This window comes from Doryrhamphus excisus, chromosome 7, assembly GCF_030265055.1.
Source record: "Doryrhamphus excisus isolate RoL2022-K1 chromosome 7, RoL_Dexc_1.0, whole genome shotgun sequence".
NCBI lineage: Eukaryota > Metazoa > Chordata > Actinopteri > Syngnathiformes > Syngnathidae > Doryrhamphus > Doryrhamphus excisus.
Window position 1 is genome coordinate 6781256 of NC_080472.1, and position 26142 is coordinate 6807397.

The 26142-nt window shown below is 46.8% G+C and overlaps 1 protein-coding gene across 5 annotated transcripts in view; it reads right to left on the reverse strand.

Moving 5' to 3' along the window:
* Positions 1–874: 874 nt before the first annotated feature.
* Positions 875–26142, reverse strand: part of acaca (acetyl-CoA carboxylase alpha) — a 35890-nt gene continuing 10622 nt past the window's right edge. Inside the window, exons 18-54 of one of the 5 annotated variants that reach the window (XM_058078547.1) lie at positions 26007–26141; positions 25731–25877; positions 25479–25667; positions 24592–24692; positions 24426–24514; positions 23810–23934; positions 23296–23409; positions 22628–22741; positions 22455–22544; positions 22230–22348; positions 20278–20301; positions 19861–19926; positions 19029–19172; positions 18737–18947; positions 18166–18222; positions 17894–17938; positions 16778–16819; positions 15793–16008; positions 14801–14956; positions 14492–14716; positions 12842–12997; positions 12621–12767; positions 12274–12543; positions 11902–11999; positions 11674–11794; positions 11477–11587; positions 8384–8527; positions 7898–8018; positions 7179–7275; positions 7012–7108; positions 6797–6932; positions 6188–6365; positions 6006–6118; positions 4976–5130; positions 4637–4807; positions 3237–3373; positions 875–3160 (exon numbers count right to left, since the gene is read on the reverse strand). In XM_058078547.1, coding sequence (XP_057934530.1) covers positions 3034–3160; positions 3237–3373; positions 4637–4807; positions 4976–5130; positions 6006–6118; positions 6188–6365; positions 6797–6932; positions 7012–7108; positions 7179–7275; positions 7898–8018; positions 8384–8527; positions 11477–11587; positions 11674–11794; positions 11902–11999; positions 12274–12543; positions 12621–12767; positions 12842–12997; positions 14492–14716; positions 14801–14956; positions 15793–16008; positions 16778–16819; positions 17894–17938; positions 18166–18222; positions 18737–18947; positions 19029–19172; positions 19861–19926; positions 20278–20301; positions 22230–22348; positions 22455–22544; positions 22628–22741; positions 23296–23409; positions 23810–23934; positions 24426–24514; positions 24592–24692; positions 25479–25667; positions 25731–25877; positions 26007–26141 — 4788 coding nt within the window. In that variant the 3' untranslated portion in view covers positions 875–3033. The remainder of the gene's footprint in view (positions 3161–3236; positions 3374–4636; positions 4808–4975; positions 5131–6005; positions 6119–6187; positions 6366–6796; positions 6933–7011; positions 7109–7178; positions 7276–7897; positions 8019–8383; positions 8528–11476; positions 11588–11673; positions 11795–11901; positions 12000–12273; positions 12544–12620; positions 12768–12841; positions 12998–14491; positions 14717–14800; positions 14957–15792; positions 16009–16777; positions 16820–17893; positions 17939–18165; positions 18223–18736; positions 18948–19028; positions 19173–19860; positions 19927–20277; positions 20302–22229; positions 22349–22454; positions 22545–22627; positions 22742–23295; positions 23410–23809; positions 23935–24425; positions 24515–24591; positions 24693–25478; positions 25668–25730; positions 25878–26006; position 26142) is intronic. The other 4 variants (XM_058078549.1, XM_058078548.1, XM_058078550.1 and 1 more) reach the window with 4 other exon arrangements.

The following is a 26142-nucleotide window of genomic DNA, read 5'->3' on the forward strand; positions in this document are numbered from 1 at the left end:
ATAACCGTATTTCATCTGCTGTTTATATTTCTAGGATTTGAACGGTCTATGTAGAGTTTGCATGTTCTCCCCGTGCATGCGTGGCTTTTCCACGGCCGGGTACTGCGCTTTCCCCCCCATTCCAAAAACACGCTAGCTTCATTGGCGACTCCAAATTGTCCATAGGTATGAATGTGGGTGGGAATGGTTGTTTGTCTATATGTGCCCTGTGATTGGCTCTCGCCCCAAGATAGCTGGGATAGGCTCCAGCATACCCCCACCCTAGTGAGGATAAGCAGCATGGAAGATGGATGGATGGATTTGAGCGGTAAAACAAGAGGATGGTTGAAGGCTTTTGTGCAAGTTGGCCAAACAATCCGATTTCTTCCACTCCAAGAAAGTGAATCTGCATTTTGTCTATGATCAAAAAGAATTAGCCCGCCTTGCAAGCCACCACAAATGAGCAAGAGCCTGAGGGAGACTGGGGGGCTGGGGGTGTTGGGGCGGGGGGGGGGTAACATGCCATTCCAATTATAGCAGCAAATGACTTTTTCTTCTTTTTGCTCCTCGTGTAATTGTTGTGGGTATTGGGCACGTGCAAGTCAATTTGTCTTCCATATTTGTTGCTGGTGTGATAACAACGTTGACAGAGCCGAGGGGATGATCTAAAAGCAAAATGAAAGAAAGAAAAAGGACCAGATAACTCCCTCAGTATTTGTTTGATCCGTCTCATCCTGCTTAAGACTGTTGAAGTTTTTCTTTTTTGGGGGGGGTCTTTAATCATCTTTGGGCTGAGGAATGCAGACTATCATGGTGGAGTCATCAGGAAAACGTCTCCCTGACGTCCACGACTCCCTCAAGTTAACGAGGACATCACCACAATTAAGCCTCAAGATTCAATGGGTTCAAACTTTATTGAGATGGCAAAGGTAGAAGTTACAACCAAGCAACTGGCCTGCTGGTCACGACAGGAACGTCACATTAAAGAAGGCACAACACTTCATTACCAGGCGTAAAAAAACACGTTCCATGGCTTTCCATGGGAATCTTTCTCATCATCCTCCATCCTTAGGTGAGACATGAAGACACGTCCTTCTCTTCTCTGTGTGTTGTAAAGATATGAAAACAGGTAAAAGGAGGCAACCAATGAATGCACGTCATGGGACACACCTATTGGGCCTAGAAAGGCGGCTATTCAAGGAGCTCCAAAAGAGCATGTAGTAACAACTACATGGATGCTAACATGTCATACGTGTAGTATTTTAGTTTTTTTACAACTTCCTTCCTGGGTGCATTAATGTCCCATAGCAACGTAGAAAGGAAGGCTACACCTAGCCTCCAAAACAAAAAGGCTTTGGGAGCCAGTGTGTGCGAAGCTAGCTGCTAGCCTAGTAGCTAGCCGCTGTGCTAACATAGTTCTTGGGTATAACAATGTGCTTCATATGCAGCTCACATGGTGGACATGGAGCCTTGTAGGCTTTTTGGACGTTTTTTCAGAAGACTTTCTAGGCGGGATAGGTGCGTTCCATGACGTAGCTGCCTCTTTTTACCTCTTTGTATATCTTTAGAAGGCCACTGAAGAGAGAGAGAGACGTGTGTTCGTGTCTCACATAAGGACTGTGGGTTATGGGAAAGGCCGCCCAGTGTTCCAAAGTACCTGGCTGTCAGTAACAGTATTAATCCATCAGTAACACTGACGACGTACCTAAAGTACACAGTAGAAATACAACATGCTTAATTATGTGAGTCATTGCACCGAGGCCATATCATCTATTCAAAAATATTTTCCTACTGTAAAAAACATTTGTTATATTTTTTTGTTACATTTTACATTTTTCATGGGGGAAGCAACAAAATACAAGAAACGAATGCTAATATGAATATGAATTGGCCGTGTGGGACCAGTGGAGAGATAAAGTACGGAGAGATAGATGGGGCGGTGGAGGGGTGGGGGGGTCTAAAAAGGCTCCTTTTGTGTTCCCCGCTGGACTTGTGTCTAATGTGTTACATCAAGTCTTCCTCTTGTGTATTTATTTAAACTCATGTTTTTGTCACCGCGTGCCCTCATGCTGGAAGTTGAAATGACCTTTCACCTCTCAAAAGACTTCCTAGCTTCCCGGTCCGTAGAGATGCACCACATGCTGTTCTTCAAGCCAACAGGAGATACCTGCCAGCTCCGACAGACCGCCATGATACTTATATATGATCCACGTAGTACCTGTGTATACATTGTACATACACATAGATAGGTACATCAATATGGCGTCTTTAGTGTCCATGTACGTGTAGTTAGTGCGTGCCTGGACAGGAAGGAGGATGTGTTGATGGGTCCTAATCAACTATCCTGACATGACGGACATCAGGGCAGGCAGATCATAAAGGGGGAGGAGCCACCCGTACTCGATGAAGGTTTTGTTTCTTTAAAAGCCAAGACTTTTTTTACACTCCAGCAGAATTTATTGCTTTTCAGTTTTAGTAAAATATGGGGTTCTGGATGTGCCGCATCACATGATTTCCACAAACGCCTCTGTGTTCCCTTTAGTCATGTGACTCTTTGGTCACATGACTATGTACTTGGTGCCTGATTGGCTGGCTGGGCCCAGCGCCCATAGATCATAAATAGATGCTGATTGTGAAAGATGCCGTTTGTTGATGCCTTTTCATAAAGGGGACTTTCAAACGATGGAATGATGTAATATGGTGAATACGGCCAATTTTACTTCATTCTTGACTTGCATGACATATTCAGCATCAAATTCAAATTCCGTTCTGTGTGAAAAAAGCTTTGTCAATAAAGAAACTTTCATATTAGACAGGGTTATTTACAATTTACCCGCTGATGACCCAGGGGGGCGGGGGCCCAGGGGGGCCAGTCAGGTCGGGAGACGACCACCCTGACGATGTTATGGTGACGATTACGCTCACGTATCAAAAACGCCTCGCACAAAGAGTAGTCAGGCATCCGAGGATCACGACCAACGACTCATGAGCGCCGCGGCAGGCGCCGTCACGTTGGCTCCTCCCACCCTCACCTACTCTGATGGGACCTGAGCGCTACGAGGAGGCGGAGGTCTCCATGGTCGACAGAATGCGCACCACCTCGGCTCTCTGCGTGGGTGAGATGTGCTGGGTCATGTGGACGATGGAGTCCATGGCCACTTCCGGGTTGGCTTGCACCAGGCTGGGGGAGGGGGTGAAAGGAGGCATGACGTGCGTGTGGGCGATAGAGGCGGCGGTGGGATGGGGACTGAACTCACCTGCGGATCTGCTTGAGGATGTGATCCCGGCGAATGTACTTGATGTTCTCGTCGATGACCGACCTGGCGCCGTCGTCTTCGGCCAGCTGCCTCTCCAGCCAGCCCACCACCTCCTCGTTGTTGTCCCACAAATACGCCTGCGTGACGGAGTCACAACATACCAACATCAGCATTCATGAGGGCCCATCCCGAAGCAAGCCAGCCTGGGGGGGCTTAGCCAAGATTCGGGGTTGCGGGGCTTTAACGGGGCCCCTTTGCCTTTATGTGACGAGCCCTGCTTGAGGTCCACCGCTGCATTTCACGCCATTATTCATCTTTTTTTAATCTGTTTGCGTTTAATTAAGAGACATCGCATTGCTCTCCTATCAGCACGTGGCAGGACTGTGATTAATCGAGGCTTAAGACCTCAGCTTCTGATTGGGCTTCTCCTGGACCAGGACGCCCCTTTGCAGCACACGTGGTGCCTCGCCGCTGCTCTCAGGGCAACATCCATCTGAAAGAACCAGGCTTGGGCGATATGGACCTTAACATGGATCACTGTATTTTTGGGAAGTATCACGATATAAAAGGTACATTCATCAGAGTCTTGTATAAAAAAGCTACAAACCCTAAGCCATATGATGAAATAGACTTGCCTCAAATGGTAAAGCACATGTATTTCTTGGTAACAATCTGGCTAACTGTTCAAATGGATGACAGCCTCTGCACACATTGCTACTAAATCTCCAACCAACTGTAACGCCTGTGCTTGTCATGAAGGAAGATGTAGTAGCCATGAAATTCCAACTGCATATGGACGATATTTTTATGACACTCTTGTTTTGTTTACGCAGACATGGGGCAGACGGCGCTCTTAATTTGAAGGACAGGTCCGGAAGTGTGTTCCGTGTGTGTAGAATGTCTATTTCCACCTTGTTTCTTTCGGCTTTTTCCTGGTTCCGGAGTCGCCACAGTGGTTCTTTTGATCCACATACACCAAGGAACTGCTAACTTGTGAGTCTGTTATCATGTCTTTGATTACTACTACTACTACTACTACTACTACTACATGTGCAGTATATCGGGTAATACAAATGTAAAGGCGACTATAGGGGTGCTACAGCATGTCTTGAGGCTCTAATGGTGTTAAAAACTGCATTCAAAAGATATTTCATTGATAAGTATATAAATCCCGGTCTGGTCTGGAAGCAATAACTGAATCAGCCAAGCTAAAAGTAACCGTCAACGTTCGTGAACATTTTTGTGGCGTCACGGTGCTACACGGTCAAGCTGCTGCCAGCACAGGCTGCCCACGGAGAGGACTTCCTGTTACCATTTCCATGCATTAGCAAGATGCTAGCAAGGACATAACTGAGGCTTGTGGCGTATTGGCCGTACGGCCTAAAAGTGGGTGGCATTACCTTGACAGCGCCTTCCGCCTCAACGAACCAACGCCGCAGCATTGCCTGGATCTGCCCATCCGTCAGCTCGCTGTTCGCTTCCTGGATCTTCCGCTTCACCGTGTCTTCCAGCAGGAGGCGCCGCAGACGCCAGTAGAAGAAGGTGCGGGATGTCTGCCACTCCAAGATGTCCTGAGCCAGGAAAGCCAGAGGAATGAAGATCGGTGGCCATGACTTGACCGCACTTGAAGCAGTGCTACCAAAAGCTATCTCTGATTCAATCATAGCGTGTGTACAAGCTGGCACCGGGCCCGCTCAAGCCGCCCTTTTCAAAGCGGCAAATAAAAGAGAAAGGCTCACCGTGATGACGCCCTTCTCCTGCATGCGGCCGGGGGTGTCGTGGAGGTCTGCAAACTGCACGGCCACCTGGTGGTAGATCGGCAGCAGGAACTCCTCCCGCTCCTTCAGCTTGGTCTCCAGCTCTTTACGATCAGCGGGGCTCAACTCTGGAGTTCCTTTTGAGGAAGAGGAGGAGTGTGGCGGTATAAACACATCCTGACAGGAGCAGGAAGCAGCAAAGCTGGGCATGCCTTAACTCCACAGCAACCAGGAAGTGGACAAGCTTGGAGGACGGTGCCGTGCAGGTCACACGCTGATGGGAAACTTTAACACGTGCACACACACAGTTGGGTTCCAAGTATGGAAACTAAACAGCTTTTCTCCCTCCTCCAGTCGGCAACTGATCATTGGCTGAAACTAATTTTTCAACAACAGGGGGCGCCCAATAAAAGGCCCTTTCCTTTTGAATGGCCGCATATGAAATGACAGCCAGCGTGTCCTGAATGAGCGAACGTTTGGATGTCGGATCGGTCTGAATCGTGAGAAATGTGGGAGGAGTTAGCGGACAAAGAAATGAGGCAGAGTAAGAAGGAGATCAAGGAATGAAAAAGTCAACATGGTGTGGAGGATCAGGAAATGTCCAGCAAGTTTCAAGACGCAGCTTAGCTAAGCTGAGTTAACGCGGCTTTACTTAGCGTTAGCCCACAAGCCCCCAAGCTGCCGTCACTGAAAGACTGATTTCTGTCAATTCCAATCTGCTGCCTCTCAACCCTCCTCAATAACGCTTCAGCGCTTGGCCCAAAGCGCCAAACGCACACGGCGTTGGAGGTGAATCGATGGGCGGCGGCGGATAGACGGGAGAGCCGGCGATTGATCTGAGGCGGCTGTGATTGACACGTCTCCCAGGGGAGCACGGTGAAGATGATGCTATCAACACCAGATAAAAAGGGTGAAGGCACACGGCCCACACCCCCTCACCTTCCCCTCCCTAACACCGCATGGGGGAGCGAGAGCGAGAGAGAGAGAGAGACAAATGAAGATGGCGACTAACCCAGTCTTTCAGCCAGGCTGGTGTAGACCGGATCTACTCGTCTCATGGTCTTCACCAGGTCCTTCCTTCTGAACTTGATCTCCACCGTGCCCTCGGGCTCCAACACGCCACCTCTGAACACAAGAACGCTCTCGCTCAAACCAACACAGGCGGATCTTCCCGAGTCTTTCCGTGCCACTCACCGGCTGTCCTTGTCGGCGTACATCTCCATGTGACGAGGGTTGATGGTGGGATCTATGACCACCCAGGAGCCCCCCCTCAGCTCCGCCTGCGGGGGGATGTAAACCAGGACGGGTTGCTTGTACTCCCGCAGCCCGTCCACGATGTAGGCCCCGAACTTCAGCACCTGGTCGTACATGTCTACACGGCGCACGTTCCAGATGGAATGTGAAAGGAAAGGAAGGTCAATCCTTCGGTCATTCTTAGTATTGCTGAACCAGCTTTAGCATGCTTATTTCTAAGTGTAGCATGTGAAAGGAAAGGAAGGGCAATCCTTCAGTCATTCTTAGTATTGATGAGCCAGTTTTAGCATGCTTATTTCTAAGTGTAGTCAACAGATTTTCTTTTGGATCATTTAACATTATTCATAATTTGTCAATGTTTTTCAGTGATAGACCACATGTTGGGGGTCCTTGACAATATGGGACGATGGGGTGTCACTACTCTTGGATGACTTGGCCACGGTGAACCAGAATGCTACCAAGTCTAAATAGCACGCTTGTCGTCATGGAGACCTTTACGTTGTCGGGGTTCTTAGCACGGTACAGACTGGGTAAATGATGGCCACGCACCTTTCATTCCTCCAGAAAAGCCCCTCCAGTTGGCAAAGACGAAGAGAGGCAGGCCCTCCCGGTTCAGATCCTTAATGGCCTGTGCAGTCTTGAAAGCAGAATCGGGGAACCACACCTGGCCTGCCTGCTGGATGATCTAAACACGCACATGAGAACATGAGGACATGAGGACACTTGGCTCGTACTTGGCGTATGCTGAGAGCGACCCGCCTAACCTTGGCCTCCGAGTCCAAATTGGCCGGATCAGCTGGGATGGACAGCTCCACTGACCTTGTTTCCACAGCAACCACTCCGGTAGGTATCCCCCCCAGCCTGTGGAAAGGCAGCGTTCAGCAACGCCTGACAGCAAGGAAACCTGTTTGCTTTCCATCGGGGTGCTTACCGAGCTCTGCCCACCAGCACACTCTGAGCCCACGGCTGCATCATCTCCATGAAGGAGCCGTGGTCAAAGAAGCCACTCTGCCAGGAGCCTTTTGGACCTTGGTGTAGATAAATCATTACATTCAGGAGTAATTGTATGTGCAGCCTTCTTCTCAGCACCGTGTGGGTCTGACTCCACGAGCCATCCTGGCAGCAAGCATGATGGATGACGCTATAAAAAGGCTTGCCAAGCTGTTTTTCTGCCTGCTCACCCCGAGAAACACGCCGCACTACGACGAGGTTACTGTTCAATTACGCTCGGCCGCTCATCACTGCCGCAGACGTGTACGGCTACCGGCACAATCCCCGAGATCTCTGCTGTCCCGAGCTATAATTACACTGATAGCGGGCCTGTGGCGTCTGGCCCCCACTGTGGAGACACATCCACATCCATTTGGTGCTATCTCCATCTGCTCTTGATCAGCCGGACTTTACGCTTTCTCCACGGAAGACACACGAGCGCTCTGAGATCAACTGCAGCTTCACCGGCGGTGATCATGATTTATGTTAGCTAGCGGCACACAAACGGAATCACTGGCATGCGTATCCTAGTATCAACTGGACAACTGGAAGAGACACATTTTGGATGTGGAGCTTCTAGTGTGTGTGAAGACGCTGGTACGCTAAAGGTTCTCCATGGACAGGGTCATTCGGAAAGCCATGTCAAGGACAGGCACTCACTCTGGCTGGGCCGCCCCGCTAACATCCAACGGGGGTCATAGGGCGCCTTCGTGGGCACAAAGTCAACCGGCCGATCGATGGGATCCTTGGCACTCACGATGGGCACCGGGCTCAGTTTGCACTGGACACAAACACAAAAGGAAAAACAACTGTTGTAGCGTTTCACTATTTCCCACGGGGGTGTCCAAACCTTGGCTCCCCAGTGAGGGACGCTACTCGTCTCAGTTATGCTAAATTAAAATAGGAGGCTCTACTGTGTATACTCCGTTTTTCCTGAAATCATCTTCATCCATTTTCTTTTGGTAATATTTCACTTTATTCTCCAATAGAATGGTGTAAACACCAACTTTATTGTGTCTTTGTTTCTCATCATCTGGTGCCAATTTGCCCCCCCCCCCCCATAATATTTGTACTTTTCTCCTATCTTAGGACAAATGTTTTTTCCTCATAATAATAATTATAATATAAACATTTCTGAGATCTCACCTTGGGCATGTAAGACAGCCACTGCAGGAGGGTGAAGACCCCCTCAAAGTCATCGCAGACGCTACTGTGGGTGACGCCATTGTTGTGCATGATCTGAATCCCACCAAGTTGGTTATTTGATGTGTACACTTCTCTGCCCAGCACCTGGTGAAGACACAACATGATGTTTCTCCTTTACTCGATGTTCCTTGATGAAGCAGCTCACACATCAACGTGACCTCAGTCACACGTAGAGTCCTGGACCTCGACTGTCCGTGCTTTAGCGCTCTACTTTACGTGGAGACTGCAATCATTGGCCATGACAGGACTGGACTTCCCATCTGATTTGCATGACAAGGATTTAGTAAGGCAAAGGATAGCAGTTATACTACAGACAGGACATGGCTCTTATTAAAACCGCAGCACATTCGTCCCTGGAGCGTCCAAGCAGGATCACAGTATTTGTTATGTACTTCTCCTTTTATGCATGTATTACATCTGTATCCAAACATCGATAGCACTATAAATGCTATGATAGGCAGCCATGCCGGGTCACATGACATCAGTCAGCTGACATCAAAGCCCCGTCTTGTTTGGCTGTTAATCCAAAGACGGAACTCAAGCAACGTGAAAAACTGCATTTTCCATCTTTAGTACCCAAACTGTGGATAAATACAGAATATAGATATTTAGAGATGAATTGGGACACCCAACTACCTTCGGGGCCATAAAGGAAAGCTTATTTTCCTAAGCAGGCTGGAACAGGTTGGGGGGTCCTGACATGGCTCACCACTCCCTCGCCTCAGCATTCACCTTTCTAGCCATCATTTACTTTCTTTATTACCATTAATGGTTACGTATCTGGCTACAAATCTAGGCCGCTCTCCTAAAGCTGTCAGGAAAGCCTGCAGCCCTGAGAAACATTGCAGTCACCTTGACACACACAAAGCCTCGCAGCCTCCGGCCATCGCTGCTTCATTAAGATTCCAGCACGGAGGGGAGGGGAAAAGGGAGGGGGGGCAGGAGAGAGAAGAGAGAGTCCGAGTAGATGGAAGCGCTCATTGGGGCATTTACGCTAGTAGTTACTATCCAGAGCCCATGAAAATATGGCAGCTTTCTGGAGGCTAATTAAATGATGATCTTGGGGTGGAGAGCCTCCTGCTCTCAATTAAGCTTCAGTTAATAGCCAGGGAGTCACATGACCGACGAAGGGGAGGGTCTCTGCGGAAAAAAGCCACAACTTTTACAGTAAAAGCCTAATTATAATAGAATACGTGTCCTTTACAGCCAACCAGCAGAGCAATCTATGACCAACACAGGCTAGTGCAGGCGCTGGAGATCCACCAACAAGGCGCCATTTGCATCCTCTCTGATGGTGCCGCCTGTCAGTTCATTTGCAATGGAGACATCTTGTTACACGGACAAGGAAAAGTGAATGGGGAAAGATATGGAGAAGTAGTGAAGCATGATAGCACACACACACACACACACACACACATGGACCAATCAACAGCAAGCACAACACCTGCCTCAGCAGAACAAGCATTGTAATGGAAAGCAAATAGTATGGATGTCCTGCATTGCAGCCTGCAGCAAATAGAACCTCATGCTCTGCTTTCAATGATTTGACACGGCGGCAGGGGTCTCTGATTTGGGGGGTGGTGGGGTCTGGGATGGAACGGAACCAAGCAGACGCAGGTTGCAGAGTAGTGACTGAAATCTTTGCACCCCCGACGAGTCCTTCCACAGAAGCTTATAATAATAATAATAATACATTTTATTTGTATAGCGCTTTTCAAGATACTCAAAGACACTTTACAAAAGAATGAAGTTGAATAGAGCAAGTAAACAGAATAAAAGACACACCAAAATACAACATTCATTGGTTAGTACACAGTTAAAAAAGCGGGGGCGGGGCACAGCAGTCGATTGGTCCACTTGCTGGAGTTATTAGCTTTGTCAAATGTATACATGAAGTAAAATATGTGGTATTGTAAAGTGTTGGCTTTCACTGCAGCCTTGAATGATGTCATAAAAACCCCTAACACGGGTTACTGTTGCGGCAGTAAGACACACCAAGCTAAAACTAAACTCTGAGCCCCTGACATCACTTCCTGTCCACCCCCCCATTCATCCCCACTGGCATCAGAAAATCATATTAATGTATTCTATGGCTTATTTACTATATTGGCTAACAGGTATTTCAAGGTGACTATAGGGCTGTTATTGCATGTCTAGAGGGCTCTAATCATGTTTAAAAATGTATTTAGAAGGTCATAAACAATGTGTGCCTGTCTGATATGTCTTATTTTCTCTTATTGTGGCTACTATATTGGGTAATAGTAGTGTAAAGGTGACTATAGGGCTGTTATTTCATGTCGAGAGGGCTCTAATCATGTTTAAAATGTATTTAGAAGGTCATAAACAATGTGTGCCTGTCTGATATGTCTTATTTTCTCTTATTGTGGCTACTATATTGGGTAATAGTAGTGTAAAGGTGACTATAGGACTGTTATTTCATGTCGAGAGGGCTCTAATCATGTTTAAAATGTATTTAGAAGGTCATAAACAATGTGTGCCTGTCTGATATGTCTTATTTTCTCTTATTGTAGCTACTATATTGGGTAATAGTAGTGTAAAGGTTACTATAGGGGTGTTATTTCATGTCTAGAGTGCTCTAATCATGTTTAAAAATGTATTTAGAAGGTCATAAACAATGTGTGCCTGTCTGATCTGTCTTATTTTCTCTTATTGTGGCTACTATATTGGGTAATAGTAGTGTAAAGGTGACTATAGGGCTGTTATTTCATGTCTAGAGGGCTCTAATCATGTTTAAAAATGTATTTAGAAGGTCATAAACAATGTGTGTGTGTGTCTTATATGTCTTGTTTTTTCTTAATATGTCTACTATATTGGGTAATAGTAGTGTAGAGGTGACTATAGGGCTGTTATTTCTTGTCTAGAGTGCTCTAATCATGTTAAAAATGGTATTTAGCAGGTTGTAAACAGGCTCTCTATGCTGCTGCTCCAAAAATGAGGTGTGATAAAGGATGCATTTCTGTCAGACAAATGCATAATATTTCAATGTTTCTTTTGTCCAAGCTGTGGGCATACCTTGTTGAGTGCTCCAGCTCCAGTGAGAATGATGTGCGAGTTGTCCACTTGGATGGTTCTCTGCCCAAGTCTCACCAGATAGGCTCCGATCCCAATGGCTCGGCACGTCACCTTTTCAGGCAAACAATCAAGGTTAAGGCTTCTTGACGCTGCCGCTAAAAGCTATTTGGATTTCTTTGACACAGACGTGCTCTTACCAGGTTCATGGTGATGATCTCCTCGTAAGCCAGGGAGGATTCTCCAGCAATCATGCCAGACCCCTTCAGATTCTCCACACCCAGCCCCTCGTCCTTCCCGATGATGTCGGTGATCTTGTACCTGCGAGAGAGCACACGGCCTCACCCTGGGCTCCATTTTCAGCAGTATGCATACTTGAATGATCCGACAATATCTTCCATAATCCTTTCCTGCATCTAGAGATGTACCTGGATTCTCCCTTGTCCTCCACGTGTTCACAGTGCACAGAGTTCAGGGCTGAGACCTTCTTATAATCCTGAGGTGTGAGGTAGAGATACTTGAACCCCTGCAGGGGGAAATGGACGAGACAGCTGAGTGATGGTAGCACATGAATACTACCGACACGGGACTTGGATGGCTAGATCATCCATGAAGAAGGGGTGGAACGCTGCGAGGCCTGTTCTTCTATGATGAATCTGCCACCAGAGCAATGTTGCCGCTTTTATCGGCATCGCCTTGTGTTTCACGCCAGCCTAAGTACTGGAAGATGCGCTTCGTGGTGTTATCTTTTACTGGTGCAGACCAACGTTCTAACATCACAGGAGATGAGGTTTGCTGACCTTGTAGGGGTCATCCGGGTCTTGCCAGGCCACGTGGAACATGTGTCGGATTTCCTCCGCCAGGCCGATGCGTGCGCCGCTGTTGGCTGCGATGTAGAGTCGTGGGATGCCGCTCTCCCTCGCCATCTCTGAGGCTCGCAGGAACAACACGTCCTCCTGGGGCCCGAACGAGCCGATCTTGTGTGTGATGTCGTTGCTGATGACCACGATCTCACGTCCCGCCGGGTACTCTGGCGTGCGTAGGGTCATCCGCCATGCCACCATGCCGATCTAGATTGCAACAAGGCAGATAAGCCAGGGAGTGACCGATTCCCCGACCGCTGCGATGCTTTTATTTCCCCACACACCTCGTTGCCGCCTGGCAGTCGGTTCATCTGCACCAGCTGATCTTGAGCATCCAGGACCAACTCGGTGAAGGTCAGCAGCTCAGAGGGAAGAGGGCATTTGGGCACGTAAGCGTAGCTTTGGCTCGAGTGCCACAGCTTTTTCAAAGCCTGGATAAGAGACATAACGCTCAGTCCTGCCCACTAAATCAGGGCTTTAGTGAAGACATCTTTTTCTCCTCCACCTGTCTGAACATCTCGGGGAAGTCGTACACGTAGGTGGTGCCCAGAGATTGGGCCTGAAAGCGTTTTGACTGCAGCAGGTCCTTGGTGACGTAGGGCGTGTTGATGAGCATGCCGTGCAACGGACCCTGCTTGTCTCCGTATGCTTGGAACATGATCTGCACACAGAGGGAGGGGGTGTCTTTACAAATACACCATCTCCTGTCCCCACCTGGACAAGTCACCATCAATATCATTATCATTATTAGAGTTATTGTTATTAGGGCTTCGTGATCATGACTGGGCTGATGTGAGGGAATTACAGGACCTTAGCAATAAGTCTGATAACGTTTAAAATAGCTCGGATAATGATAAAGTGAGATTCCTGCACTGTGCAGGTGAGCAAAGCAAACGCTCCTTTTGTCTCCTGCAGGTTGTAACTTCCTCTGAGCTCACCTGTAGATGAACATTCAGATTATCGTACCAAATGCTGGGGGGGGGGGGGGGGGGGGGTATTACTCTATAATAATTTTTAAAGAATATTATAAAAAACACATGAGATTTTGCCCCTCATATTCTGACTTCATTCATCATATTTTCATTCTCATCGCAACTTTTTCCCAAGTTAATTTTCCAAAATAATGAAACTTATGACTTTTTTTGTTTGATATGACTTTTTACCCCGCCTCTGACACAAAGACAGCTGGGATAGGCTCCAGCACCCCCCGCAACCCTCGTGAGGAAAAAGCGGTAGAAAATGAATGAATGTTCTATTTTATCCAATTTCCTCATCATAACATTATGACATTACTGTCTTAATATTTTCTCTTTATTCTTGTTAAACTGTATTTTTAGAGGATGTCGAGGGTCGATGAAAAACAGCCGAGCTGGTGCGGCCCCCAGGCAGCATGTAGGACACCCCTGGTCTGGGTATGTTTGCTGTTTGTTGGACAGCTGAGGTGCTGAAACGGCGGGAAGTATGAACTTACCTTATCAGCTGACAGGAGAAGCACATATTACTAGAAAGAAGTGTCACGTAGGCAAAGTGCTGAGCAACATACTGGACCTCATCTCCAAATGAAGACATCCCTCTAGACCTGACCTTGATCTACCAAGTCCTAGAAATAACATTCCTTATTAAAAATGGAATATTAGCGTAATTGGAGCGTCGAAAACGTGTCTATGACCTTGCCAATGAAGTTTTTTACATTATTAGAGCCCTCTAGATGTGAAATAACACCCCTATAGCCACTTTTACACTGCTTTTACCCGATATAGTAGACCAAATAAGAGAGAAATAAGACACAATATAGCTTGACATGTTATTAGGATGCCTTATGTTTATATTTTAGTTCATTGAGTCATTTTGAGAATGCTTCATTTAGGCAGAAAATATGAAAGATTTGCTCAAATGTGCATATTTTGTACTAGTAATAGACCGTGGTTGACCAGGAAACGTGACGATTTATTAATGAATATATTTTTGATAAACCATGAGAGCCAAGCTGCTAAATTTGAAGTGCGCCATGGCGAGGGATTACGGTCCATATGAAAAGCAATATCATGTTCTGCTGTGAAAGGCTCGAGCACAGTGGCTGTGAGAAGATGAGGCATCCAGGATGAAGCAGAAACGCTTTGCCTGTGATGATCTGGCAAACGTGTGAGTGTCCCACCTGGCGGTCTTTGGGCCCCACCTGTCCCGTTCGGGAGTCAGTGACCTCCTTGTAGAGGCTGATGTCCAGGTAGTAGCCCGATTCGTTGGTGAGGAACAGCCGGATGGGGATTTGCTTTCCCGTGGGAGTCAAGCGGATGTTGATTTTCAGCTCGGCCTGCAGGACGCGCAGCTTCCACAGACGGCTGCCGTAACGCATCACCATGGAGCGCACTGACTCCTCAATCTGCTCATGGAGACGGATGAAGACTCTAACATGCTGACGCTAAGGCTGCTGTGTAACTGGGAGCGGCCGCCTGGTGTTCTGTACCTTTGAGGGGTCCATGATGACGGTGGGTACAAAGTTGAGGAAGATGTGGTTGCAGTCAGTTCTGACTGTGGTGTTGTTGAAGGCCACCTCCAGCTCATCCATGGCCTCCAGAAGCAAACGCTCCGCCTCGTTGTGCAGGTACTCAAACGAGGCCTCCTGGAGTCGGAAAACATAAAAGCAGTTAGCGTCGGGCATTTGGGAAATTGGCAGGAAAATGACATATGGCTTCATATCGATATCGCTTTCGCTGCGCCGATGATACCGCCGTGCAAGAGATTAGATGCACTGCTCAGCTACAAGCTGGCTACATCGGGTCATTTCACGCCACTTCAGCTTGGAATTGTGTGGCTTCACTCTTATCACGGCTTTTCCAAAATATATGGCTTCATAAATCATCACTGTGTTGTGGTTGAATATGGCCAATTATCACCCCAGAGTAGGTCATAGTTCAGCGCATGTTATGGATTTTGGACCAGTTAAACATTTTCAAGCTGAAAATTGTCCAAATAAATAATTGTGGGTGGGAATGGTTGTTTGTCTATATGTGCCCTGGGATTGGCTGGCCATCAGTCCAGGGTGGACCCCGCCTCTCACCCAAAACCAGCTGGGATAGGCTCCAACATAGCCCTGCCCTTTTGGGGATAAGCGGTATAGAAAATGGATGGATGGATGTCTTATACTGTATCTCTTATTACGTCCACTATATTGGGTAATAGGAGCGTAAATGTGACTATAGTTATTTCACATCTAGAGGGCTCTAGTAATGTTAAACTGTAATGTGTGAGTCTATATTATGTCTTATACAGTTTGTTTTATGACAGTAAGAGCAGCTCAATATGACCTTACATTAGTTTAAGGGAAGAGCTTTTATCAGCAAAGGTTGATGTCGGTATCAGACATGAAATGAAGTGCTGGTGGGTATTTAGATATCGGTAAAAAAAGCCAATAAGTAGTTTTGTGGAATACAATACATGTGGAGGAAGTATTCCCACCTTGGTAACGAGATCGGAATGACGGATGATGGCTCGCACAAAGAAGCGGTAGTCTGTAACTTCCGCTCCCACTTCCACGCGGGCGGCGCCCAGGTAGAGGTGCATCTTGTGGTTGGCGCACGGGATGGCCGTCAGGGCAAAGTTTCGCATGCGATTGAGCTCCAGCTGGAAGGCGAGGGCCGGCTCCAGGTGGCGGTAGATGCGGTCTTCCACAAACTGAGGGGAAAAAAAGCACCAACGGTCATGTGACACGTACGCTGGGAATGCAGCATTAGGCAGCGTGATATGAACTCGGCCAGTGGCAGAAGACCGACTTCCAACGGGAGCGGAAAGATGGCTGACAGCGACACAGAGCATCAAGACAATGAAATCGCCGGCAATCTCAATCTCAGAGACGTTAATGGGTGTCGTTTCTCTTAAATGGGAGACGTAATTAAAGAGTTCATTACTTTAATGAGTTTTGCTGCTGCCATTCTAGTCAAACTATCAGGGCTGGGGGGGCATCAACGTCTGCGATGGAGAGAAAATGAAGAGCTCTGAGGGCGTAAAAACGTACTTTCTAAAACAATCTAAAAAAAGGTGATTGCGATGGAGAGTACTGGTTGAGGAGCTTCTACCAAAGATCTTCTAGAAAAGACACGCAGTATGACTACACAGTCCATCCGGCCGTGTAGAAGAAATACTTCCTCTTTCCCACTGCCTGGAAATGAAAAGGACACACTGGTGTCCCGTGGCATTGTTTTGGGGGGCCGGTAGGGGCGCCGTGTTGCTAGTTCTTCCTGTTAGCTGCTCCAATAATGTCGCTGTAGCTTGGTCTACGTTCAGCTCACTGATCAACACAAACGTGTGTGAATTAGCTGCCTCGTTTTAGCTGTTTTTATATCTTTAGAAGTCACATGCACGGCCATGTGTCACATCAGGACTGTGGATGGCTTTTCCTTTAAGCAACACAGCAAACATGGAGGTTTTATGACTTGCCACCTACCTTGTCTCTGGCGCGGAATGTGAAAAACTTGGGGAATTCCCTCTGTGGAGACAAACAAAAACAGCAAAACATAAACATCTCCACTTTAAAATGTCATCAAGTGTTTATTGTAAAGGAAACTATATGCAGTAGTTATTGCCGTTCATTGCTTCCTGACCTGATATGTCCGTTTATGATATGTCCATTTTAACAAAGGATTCAATAATAATACATGGAATGTTTTCATAGTTATGGCAAAGAAAACCAATCTTCTACATTATTAGAGCTCTCAAGGCATGACATAGCACCCCTATAGTGTCCTTTAGATTCTCTTCATTCATTATTGAAAAACGCATGTAGCCAGGTATTACTGTACTGTAGCTCTAGTCTGCGTAAAGACGCACCACTGTAGATCTAGTCGGCATAGAGACACGCCACTGTAGATCTAGTCGGCGTAGAGACGCGTCACTGTAGATCTAGTCGGCGTAGAGACGCGTCACTGTAGATCTAGTCGGCGTTAGTTTTGCAGTGGAGTAGTAAAAAGTCGGGTCTCATAACGGCAGCGACACCACACAGCAGGATTAGTTCTCATTACGGGACGACGACGCAAAAAAAACACAGCCTATTGTCACAATGCTTCTCACAAGTGTTGAGTTCAAGTGCCACCCTTATCAGAGTTGTGCGACTGTTACTCATAGGAGTCTTTGTTTACAAATGGAATATTTTCATACAGAGAGCATAGAAAACCTGTTCACCCCCCCCAAGTACACTTTTGACATCATTAGAGCCCTCCAGACAGAAAATAACACCCCTATGTACTCCTATTATCCAATATAGTAGACATTAGAAGGGGAAATAAGACATAAAACCTTCTAAATATAGTTTTTAACATGATTAGAGCCCTCTAGACATGAAGTAACACCCATATAGTCACCTTTACACTGCTATTACCCAATATAGTAGACTCAATCAGATGTGTTCATTATGGTACAAATATAAATAGAATGCATGACATGAGCAATAGTATATCTATTTAGTACTGCATACAACTTAGCGGTATATACAGTATACAGTATGTATATTTTGCGCTGTAAGTCATAAAGCCTGCAGCCAATGTCCACAAGTCTCTCTACTCACGTGAAACCTTTGGTCCACCTCACAGTTGATTTGCTTCCTGAAATCCTGTCATCATAAAGGCAGCGAAAGCAAGGCATGCAAAGGGGAGATAGAGGAGAGACAGAGCTGAATTTCACAGCAAATTACCAGAAAAACAAGTTTGCATACATGTCATTAGCGCAGTATTAGTGATTTGTGGGACACTTTCAGGTTGGGATTGAGAGGTCATTGGAGTGGCGGCATGCACAGCAGCCGACAGTGAAAGACGTTTACGGTTGAAACGCTGACATTACCTTCTGAGCCACCAGAAAAGTCAAGCGCCGGATTCCGTGTTCAAACAGCAGGTTTTTCTGGGATTGGAGGAAAATCGTCAATGACGACACTGACAGTACAAGCCTGCAGCACAGGGGCTGTCCAATATGCGGCCCGGGGGGGGGGGCCAGGCAGCCCCTGGCCTGCAGCACGTACCAAAAATAGAATTTACCAAGAACACTTAACCAAAAAGTACACAGCAGCAAAATTAAAATAATAAACTCGGAACATTATCTTTGGAGCATAAAGTTGCTATGCAACAGAAAAAGTATATTTTTTAAAAGTTGTAATGTGGCTAAAAACAAAGAATAAAGTTCAAATTGGAGAAAAAAGTCATAATATTAAAATCTTAGGGGAAGAAAATCACATTACGAGCAGTTGGAGAAAACTGCTGTCATTATTCCAGAATAAAGTCAAGAGATTAAGAGGAAAAAGGGAAAATTCTATGAGAATAAAAATCATATTATGAAGGAAAATTATGTCATTTTAGTCGTGAAGACTTGAAATATATTTGGAAGTCATGATACGAGTAGAAAATGAAGGTCGTCCAACCTTTGACTGGGTGAACTCGCGAAACATGGCGGCCAGGCCGTCGTCATCCATGTCACTGTCGGTCTTTATGGCCACATTCAGGATGTGGATGGGTTCTTCTCGGGTGTTCTTGTTGTCCTCCTCGCCATACAGGACGGGGTTACCGCCCTCCGGGAACGTTGGGCTCGGGGGAGGAGAGTCTGTGAAGCAACTCAACACGTCTGTGATGTTCCTGCAGGGACAGCGCAGCAATCTCATTGGCACGTCTCTATTCAAGTCCATTTGCAGCACGTGAAAGAAGAGCGACACGGACTTAGTGAACTCCTGGAAGGAGCGGAAGGAGACCATGGCGCCCATCCTCTGGCAGGGTGGCGTGAAGGACGTGTCCAGCAGAACATCATTCACGCTGGCCATGTGCACCATGCCGTAGTGGTTGAGGTTGGATGAGAAGGACATCCTGCGGCGAGAGGGACGGCAATGTGGTGATGCTGTAGATAAAACATCTCGACCGCATATGGAGCCGCAGTGCGCCGTTGGATGTGTTAGTTGAAGTGGATCACAATCTCGACAAACCCACCACCAATGGGAGGGTGGCATGACCCAACAAATGCCAAACGTAGTAATGATGATGAATATGAAGATCGACCACGATATGAGCCCAGAAATCACAGAAGTATCACCCCAATCAAACAATGCTGGAATCAGTCAACATCCCACATGTGCAGAAAGAAAACAAGCAGCAGACCGAGATTGGAAGTTTGACTTTCGGCAAAAATATTTTTTCATGTCAGAAATCTGAATTAGCCAGATGCTAACGTGCATGACTGAATTATGCTACACATGTGCCGCCTTTGTTGGCTTATCTTTGCTTAACGTATCAGATCAGAAACCAAATCAGCAGTACGCCACATCACCAGGCTAGCTCACGCTCAAAAGAACGCTGCCCCTAGTGTTTCCGTGGGGAAGTGCACAATAAGCGCTCTGTCTGATGTAGCATAATTCAGTCGAGGCCAGGCCCCGTGTCGCCGTGTCACTTGACTGAGAGCAATTTCCCTCCCCAAAGAAAATAAGACCCTGTAAGTGTTAGCTCCATGCTATCCCAAAAGGTACACATTGAAATGACTTGAGAGGTTTGGGGGTCAAACCTGTCCGGAGCTTGTGAGGAATTATTGACTTTTATAATGTCCAGGACTGAAGGGGCAGACATTTTCCTAGTGGGACAGTCACATGTTTTTATTTTAGGAGATTTCAACTGCTTCTATATTCATTTGCATCGTTATGCGATGCTAAATAATGCATACTATTTGAAGAGCACACACACCAGTTAAAACATAGAGACATTGATGACAAAGAGCATAACATGGAGGGACGGCCATGGTGTGGTCGGTAAAACCAATAAACGTTGCACTTGGCAAAGTTGTGCCGCCAGTTTCATTTAATTGCAAACTGAGAAAGACTGCTTAATGACCAAAAACTTGGCTGTTAATGTGAATTTATGCATGGAGCATGCAGCTAGGCTACGGCCGCTAGTAGTCTAGGCAATAAAAGAATGTTTACAATACCTGTTGAGAGTGGGGATGTTCCCTCTGCAATCAAACAACATTGATTACTACACGGGTTAGTCAGTGGCAGGCATCAGGAGAGGAAGTCAGGCAGTGTGTTTGTTCTCCGCCACAATGCTTTGCTAGTCTGGTCAATATGAATGCACTGGGTGTCAAAAGGTTGAGCACACATTTCACTTGATGACTGCTCCGTGCATGAGGTGCATCGCCATGCAGGTCCCTAGCATGACGCATCAACTTTGCTTACAGAGGTTGCAGTTAGGTTCTACATTGTTGCATTTTTGAAAAAGTGATGTTTCTAGTTGATGTTTCCACCCGTGACAAGCGAGTTCACACCTCAACCTCATTTCCAGAAGCAACGTCCCGGGGGTGACGCCTCTCGGAGTAAACAAAGGCTTCTCCAGGTAGATGGTCCACTTGGTTCAGTATATTTGTCATCCAAATACTAGTCATGTCAAAACCTTGTGTTGCTGCTGGATGTTCACAGCATCCCAGGCATGCTCCAAGTTTGTTTTCTTTTCCCAAAAGAGGAAGCTTTAAGACGACAATGGACCAATCATGTGCAGTGGAGGAGAGACAGATGGACGCCCACCTCCAGTTCTCGTCTTTGCAGTCATCATTTCACTGACAACTGCTTCGAAGGAAGACCTTTGCAAGAATGCATTTTGAAACTGCCTTCTGTCTCGTACAGCGCCATGATAGTACCCCGATGGCATCACTGAACTGGCAAAAAAATTTGGTTTCTCCAAAAATACCGCTGGCTTTCAAAAAGGCAACAATGTAGAACAGAATTACAAATCTCGGATAGTTAAGCAAAGTTCACGAGTCACATCATTTTAAGCCGCCTTTTGTTGAGCTTCTTCTCAACAACAGCAAAAAAGAACTAAAAGGCAGAGAATGACTTGACTAAAAACACACCAGGATTATTTGAGAAACATGCAACATGCCGTTTATGCTCTCCACAGACAACATCGGCTGCAGCAAACACAGCCAAGACTGGCAATCATTAGTCCAAAAAGATGCAGATTGAAGTAAACGGTACATACAGTATGTTTTATCATAAAATAGCTGAATGAACATTGGCTAATGAGGCATTAGCAACTAACTAACGTGTGAATCTACATTATGTCTATTTTCTCTGTCTACTATGTTGGCTAATAGGAGTGGAAAGATGACTATAGGGGTGTTATTTCATGTCCAGAGAGCTCTAACAATGTTAAATAAACATTTAGAGAGTTTTCTATGCCCTAACTGTGAGAATATTTTCTGTAGTGGAATTCTTGGCATACAGCTTTGGTTGTGGATGTCAGGAGATGCTGCAGCACTCGCTAATGTTGCGGCTGCCACTCCACGGCAAGCAAACACGCAAACGCTCATCCACACAACGCATTTCTCTGTCTCTGCCTCCGGTTACTATGGCAACAGTGCCCCCCAGTGGGACAAGGCACTGCGGGCCTGAGAGCCGGATGGCAGCCGCGCCGCATGTTTTACACCAAGCCAATTTGCCAGAATCCCCGGAAAAAGCATTTCATTGGCATACACTTAGGTCTTGACTCTTGTCCCCCTCATTGTTGCTGTTTTTGAATTTGCAAAACCTAATTTTCTTTAAATATCACTTTCCCTGAATATTTCAACTTCTTGCTCCTAAGATGACCTCCTCATAATAGTCATAATTTTTGCCGTTAGTCCAGTCATTTGTAAATGTTGTTCAATGAGCTCTGCGTGCCGTAAACCAGCCCCCGGCCCACACTTGGGAGGCCGCAGCAGCACGAAGGATGAACAACTGAGAAAGAACGTGGCTGGTAAAGGGACGTGTGGAAAGGACAGTGTTCACCAGCCATCTCCATCAATAAGTGATATGAATATTGATCTGCGTCTGCGGGGAAGATGCCGAGGGGCGCGGGAGGCGAAGTGAAGCAAAGCATTGTGGGAAGACTGAAGAAGGGCGGTACCTGTTTGGGTGCGAGGTGGGGAGCATGAACTGGAACTCTACTATGCACGTGTTGTCCTTCAACTGCCGATGCTGCACGCTGTTCAGCTCGTAAGCGATGTACGCCCGCCGCACGTAAACCTGCCATGGTTGGGAGACTGGTCAAATAAAACTCAGGAGCGGATTTGCCAGCGTCCCGCATTAAAAAGAAATCAGAGCCAGGCAGTTAAAGACATAATCATCTCACCTCAAGGGCGGCCATTCGCACAACCTGATTACTGTGGTAGAAGAAGTTGGGCAGGACATCAAATATGGATGTTTCAGAAAGGATGAGCTTCTACAGGAGTAAAAAAGTAAAAAAAAGGGGGGGTTAACGCTTGCTTCAGTGAAATCGGCGTGCAGGTCGTACCGCTGGCCTACCTGCAGATTCTCAATGCAGAATTGGTGTCCGTACATGTCAATGGCGGAGAGGAAGATGGACTCCACCTGGTTGTGGCGGAGCTCATAGGAGGGCAGGTGAGACGCGATCAACACCTGCGGACCACTTGGCCAGTCACCACGCAAAGCAACCATGTTTGTAGTCTTCACTCGGGTAGCCGTGCATGCTAACCATCACAGCCGTGAATCCCATGACATTCCAACTCAGACAACCAATCCTTTCAATGCTCCAATGAGGTGAGATAACTGTACTGTGTGGGTAAGCAAATCAAGCGCTCCATTTTTCTCCCGCCTGAGACGCTAACTTCCCCTGAGCTAATTTGGGAACAAAGCTTCACTTCTGAGTAAGACATTCCTCGTGGTCGTTGTACTTGTACTTAGATGCTGCACCAGGAGGAAAGAACCACTCTGAGCACACCAAAGACCTTATCAGCTACCTGGATGTTTGAAAAGTCCTACAGGTTACTGCTCAGGGGTGTGCCTGAGTACGGTGCACCTTGCTGGGCCACAGCAGGTCCCCCCCCCTATACTCAGCTTCTCCTGGTAGTAGTCATGTCATGATTAGGACCACAAACTACACTCCAATCTAAATGTTTAATTAAGTATCAAGTGCTTCATTTTATCAAACAAAGAATGAGTGAACAACAAACCTGCCGCGCCCGCAGTGCCACCTTGGCATTGGTCGTCTTGCTGAGCTGGGTGAATTCAGTCAACATGGCCATCAGCTCCTCTGTCAGCGTGGGGTCACGACCACACAACTGGTCCTGCAGATGACGGAACCCCCAGTCATTAGCCAGTGTGTCCTTGGTGGAATGGGAATGTTAAAGATACACTACCGGTCCAAAGTTTTGACAACTCCACTTTCACCTACTATGTAGTTCACCCCAGTTGAGGAAGGTAAAGCACCATGGTGGGTTTTTATGCAGACAGGGGAGGTAGCAAGTACTCCACCTGCCAAGGCTCCATCGACCTCCATTTCTGGAGCTTGTTGAGCCACTTTGTTCTCCCTGACAGCGGCCTTTTCCTATACCGTTCCTTTCTTAACCACCTAGCTTTGTACAGTTTCCAGCTAATTGTTGGACTTCCACCGCGTGAATTGAAGAACTAAATGGAAAGACTGGGCCGCTCTACAGCTGTGGACCGGTAGTGTACATGCGTACTTACAATCAGCATCGTAACCAGTAAGTTCTTCTTGGTGACTTGGGCGTGGGAGAAGATGTAGTTGAGAACATTTGCCATGTCGCCTTTGTTTTCTTCACGCAGCGTGAACACGCACTTGTCATAGTGACCTGGCAAACAAGCAAACATCAACATTGGGCCGACTACCACCACTAGTACTAGTAATGCAGCTTTCATTGTACAATGAGTATTGCCTTGCATCTGACTGGAAGTCATGTACCTCCAACTGGTGCACACTTTAAAAACATAAAGTACACAATGCAACATCTTATTTCTTATTTTCCAGCTCGACACTATTTCTTTCTAGCAAACAGTGACAAGCTGTGTGAAGATGAGGTGAACTGATCTTTACGCGCTATCGCTGTGCTCTGTACAACATGGAACTAATCCATACAAACTCAATTGTTACGTAGAATCACTACGCTGCACCACAAGTGACGTTGCACAATGTAGGATTCAATATCAATAAATGGGATATTTTGGTAGTTATGGCATAGAAAGCTGTTTACAATCACATCTAGACATAACACAACATGCCTATATCCGCCTTCACCTCTCCCATTACACAATATAGAAAATAACAGAATCACACATCCCTTACCGTTCTGGAACTGGATCTCTACTTTCAGGTACTGTCGGAGCAAGTCGATGACCACTGCCTTCATGTAACCACGGATGCCACTGCGATACCTGCGTGGAACAATGGAAGAGCTGAAGTGTAAACACAACAATCTATCATGGCCTACACAACAATGGCCGCCACTCACTTCTGCACCAGCTGGACAATGCTTTGTGTGTTCATGAAGAAGACTTCTCTCTCTGATTTCTTGTTCAGTGTTGCGGCGTGGCTGTCCAAGATGTTGGCAATCTGGTAAGGAAGGAAATAAGCAATATAATCCTGCTATGCCACCAGCATGCCTTTATTGTGTAGGGTCAGGACCCTGGCATGTGTCAGCATCTAAGAGATGTCCTACAAATAGCCTGTCTAGACAAGGGATCGGCGCTCAAGGAAACAAAAAAAAATCAACGATCGGGGAAATGCATGACTTGTTTTCCCGAAACAATTATTGACATTGTACAGGAAGTCATCCCTCACCACTTTGTGGCGTCACAATTTTTCCACAACAGATTCCCAGTAATGAACAAATCATGCCTGTTATTAGTGAAAATATATATTATATATATGATTTTCTCTTATTCCGCCCACTATATTGGACAATAGGAGTGTGAATGCGCCTATAGGGGTGTTACTTCATGTCTACAGCACCCTAATAATCGTGGCCAACAAGTTTTCTATCTAACTAGGAAAGTATTTGAGTTCTGAAAAAGCCGAAAGAAACAAACAAAACTGAAGGAGGGATGACCGGAGTATGCCAACGTTTTAGATCATTTCACAAAATACACTTTGGTATTTTTAAGCATAAGACTGCATGCAGCCGATAATTCAAAAGGCTTGCTGAGAAACATAAGCATGTTAGTAAAAGAACTCCACTCAGTTTCACTTTCCAAGATAGGCTGCATTATGGCGCCATCTGCTGGTTGCTGCCGATACTGAAATCCAGTATGTCCAGCCACATGATCCGTCATGACCAATTTGATTTGTCACATGCATCCTTGGGACAGAGAATGCTGTTTAAATTGTGTGTGTGCATACCTGCTGGCTGGGGAACTGGCAGAGCACGGAGGTGATGTTGCTGGCATACTGAGCCATCTCCTTCTTTATGGCTTTCTCCACAGCAGGGGGGATGCGGCCGGACACGCTGGTCATGATGTCCTGGAGCTCCAGCAGGGGCAGCGAGGGATCACGCATGGTTTTCATCAGCCTTTCCACCCATTCTTTTAGCTGCCAGCAGAAAAGAACGGTTGCAGACATTCGGTGTGGTCGAGGTGCTGTGGAAGCTCTCACCTTGGTGCTGAAGAAAGGCTCTGGGAGACAGTAGCCGTTCATCACGTGAACGAGGTGGTCGAGTGTGTTGTGGAAAACTCTGTGTAGTTTCTCCCCCCGAAGGGCGACTGCCTGGGTTGAAGGCAAGGACCCGGTGTAAAGCTCTGCCTGCAAGACAATCATACGAACAGAGAAGACGTCGTTGGCATGGTTGCATGGATCAGTCATGATAAATCAATTGGATTCAAATGTATTCTATGTCGGGCGTGAGAATGATCACATGGCCCCTCAAGCTACCTGCTGCACTCTGGTGGGGTCATCCAGCTGAAGTTTGGCAATGACACAGCCGGGCTCCAGCGCCGCCCCCGCCCTCTTCACGTAGTGAATGCAGCCGGACTCGGCCGCCGTGAGAGTCATCACCATCTTCATCACC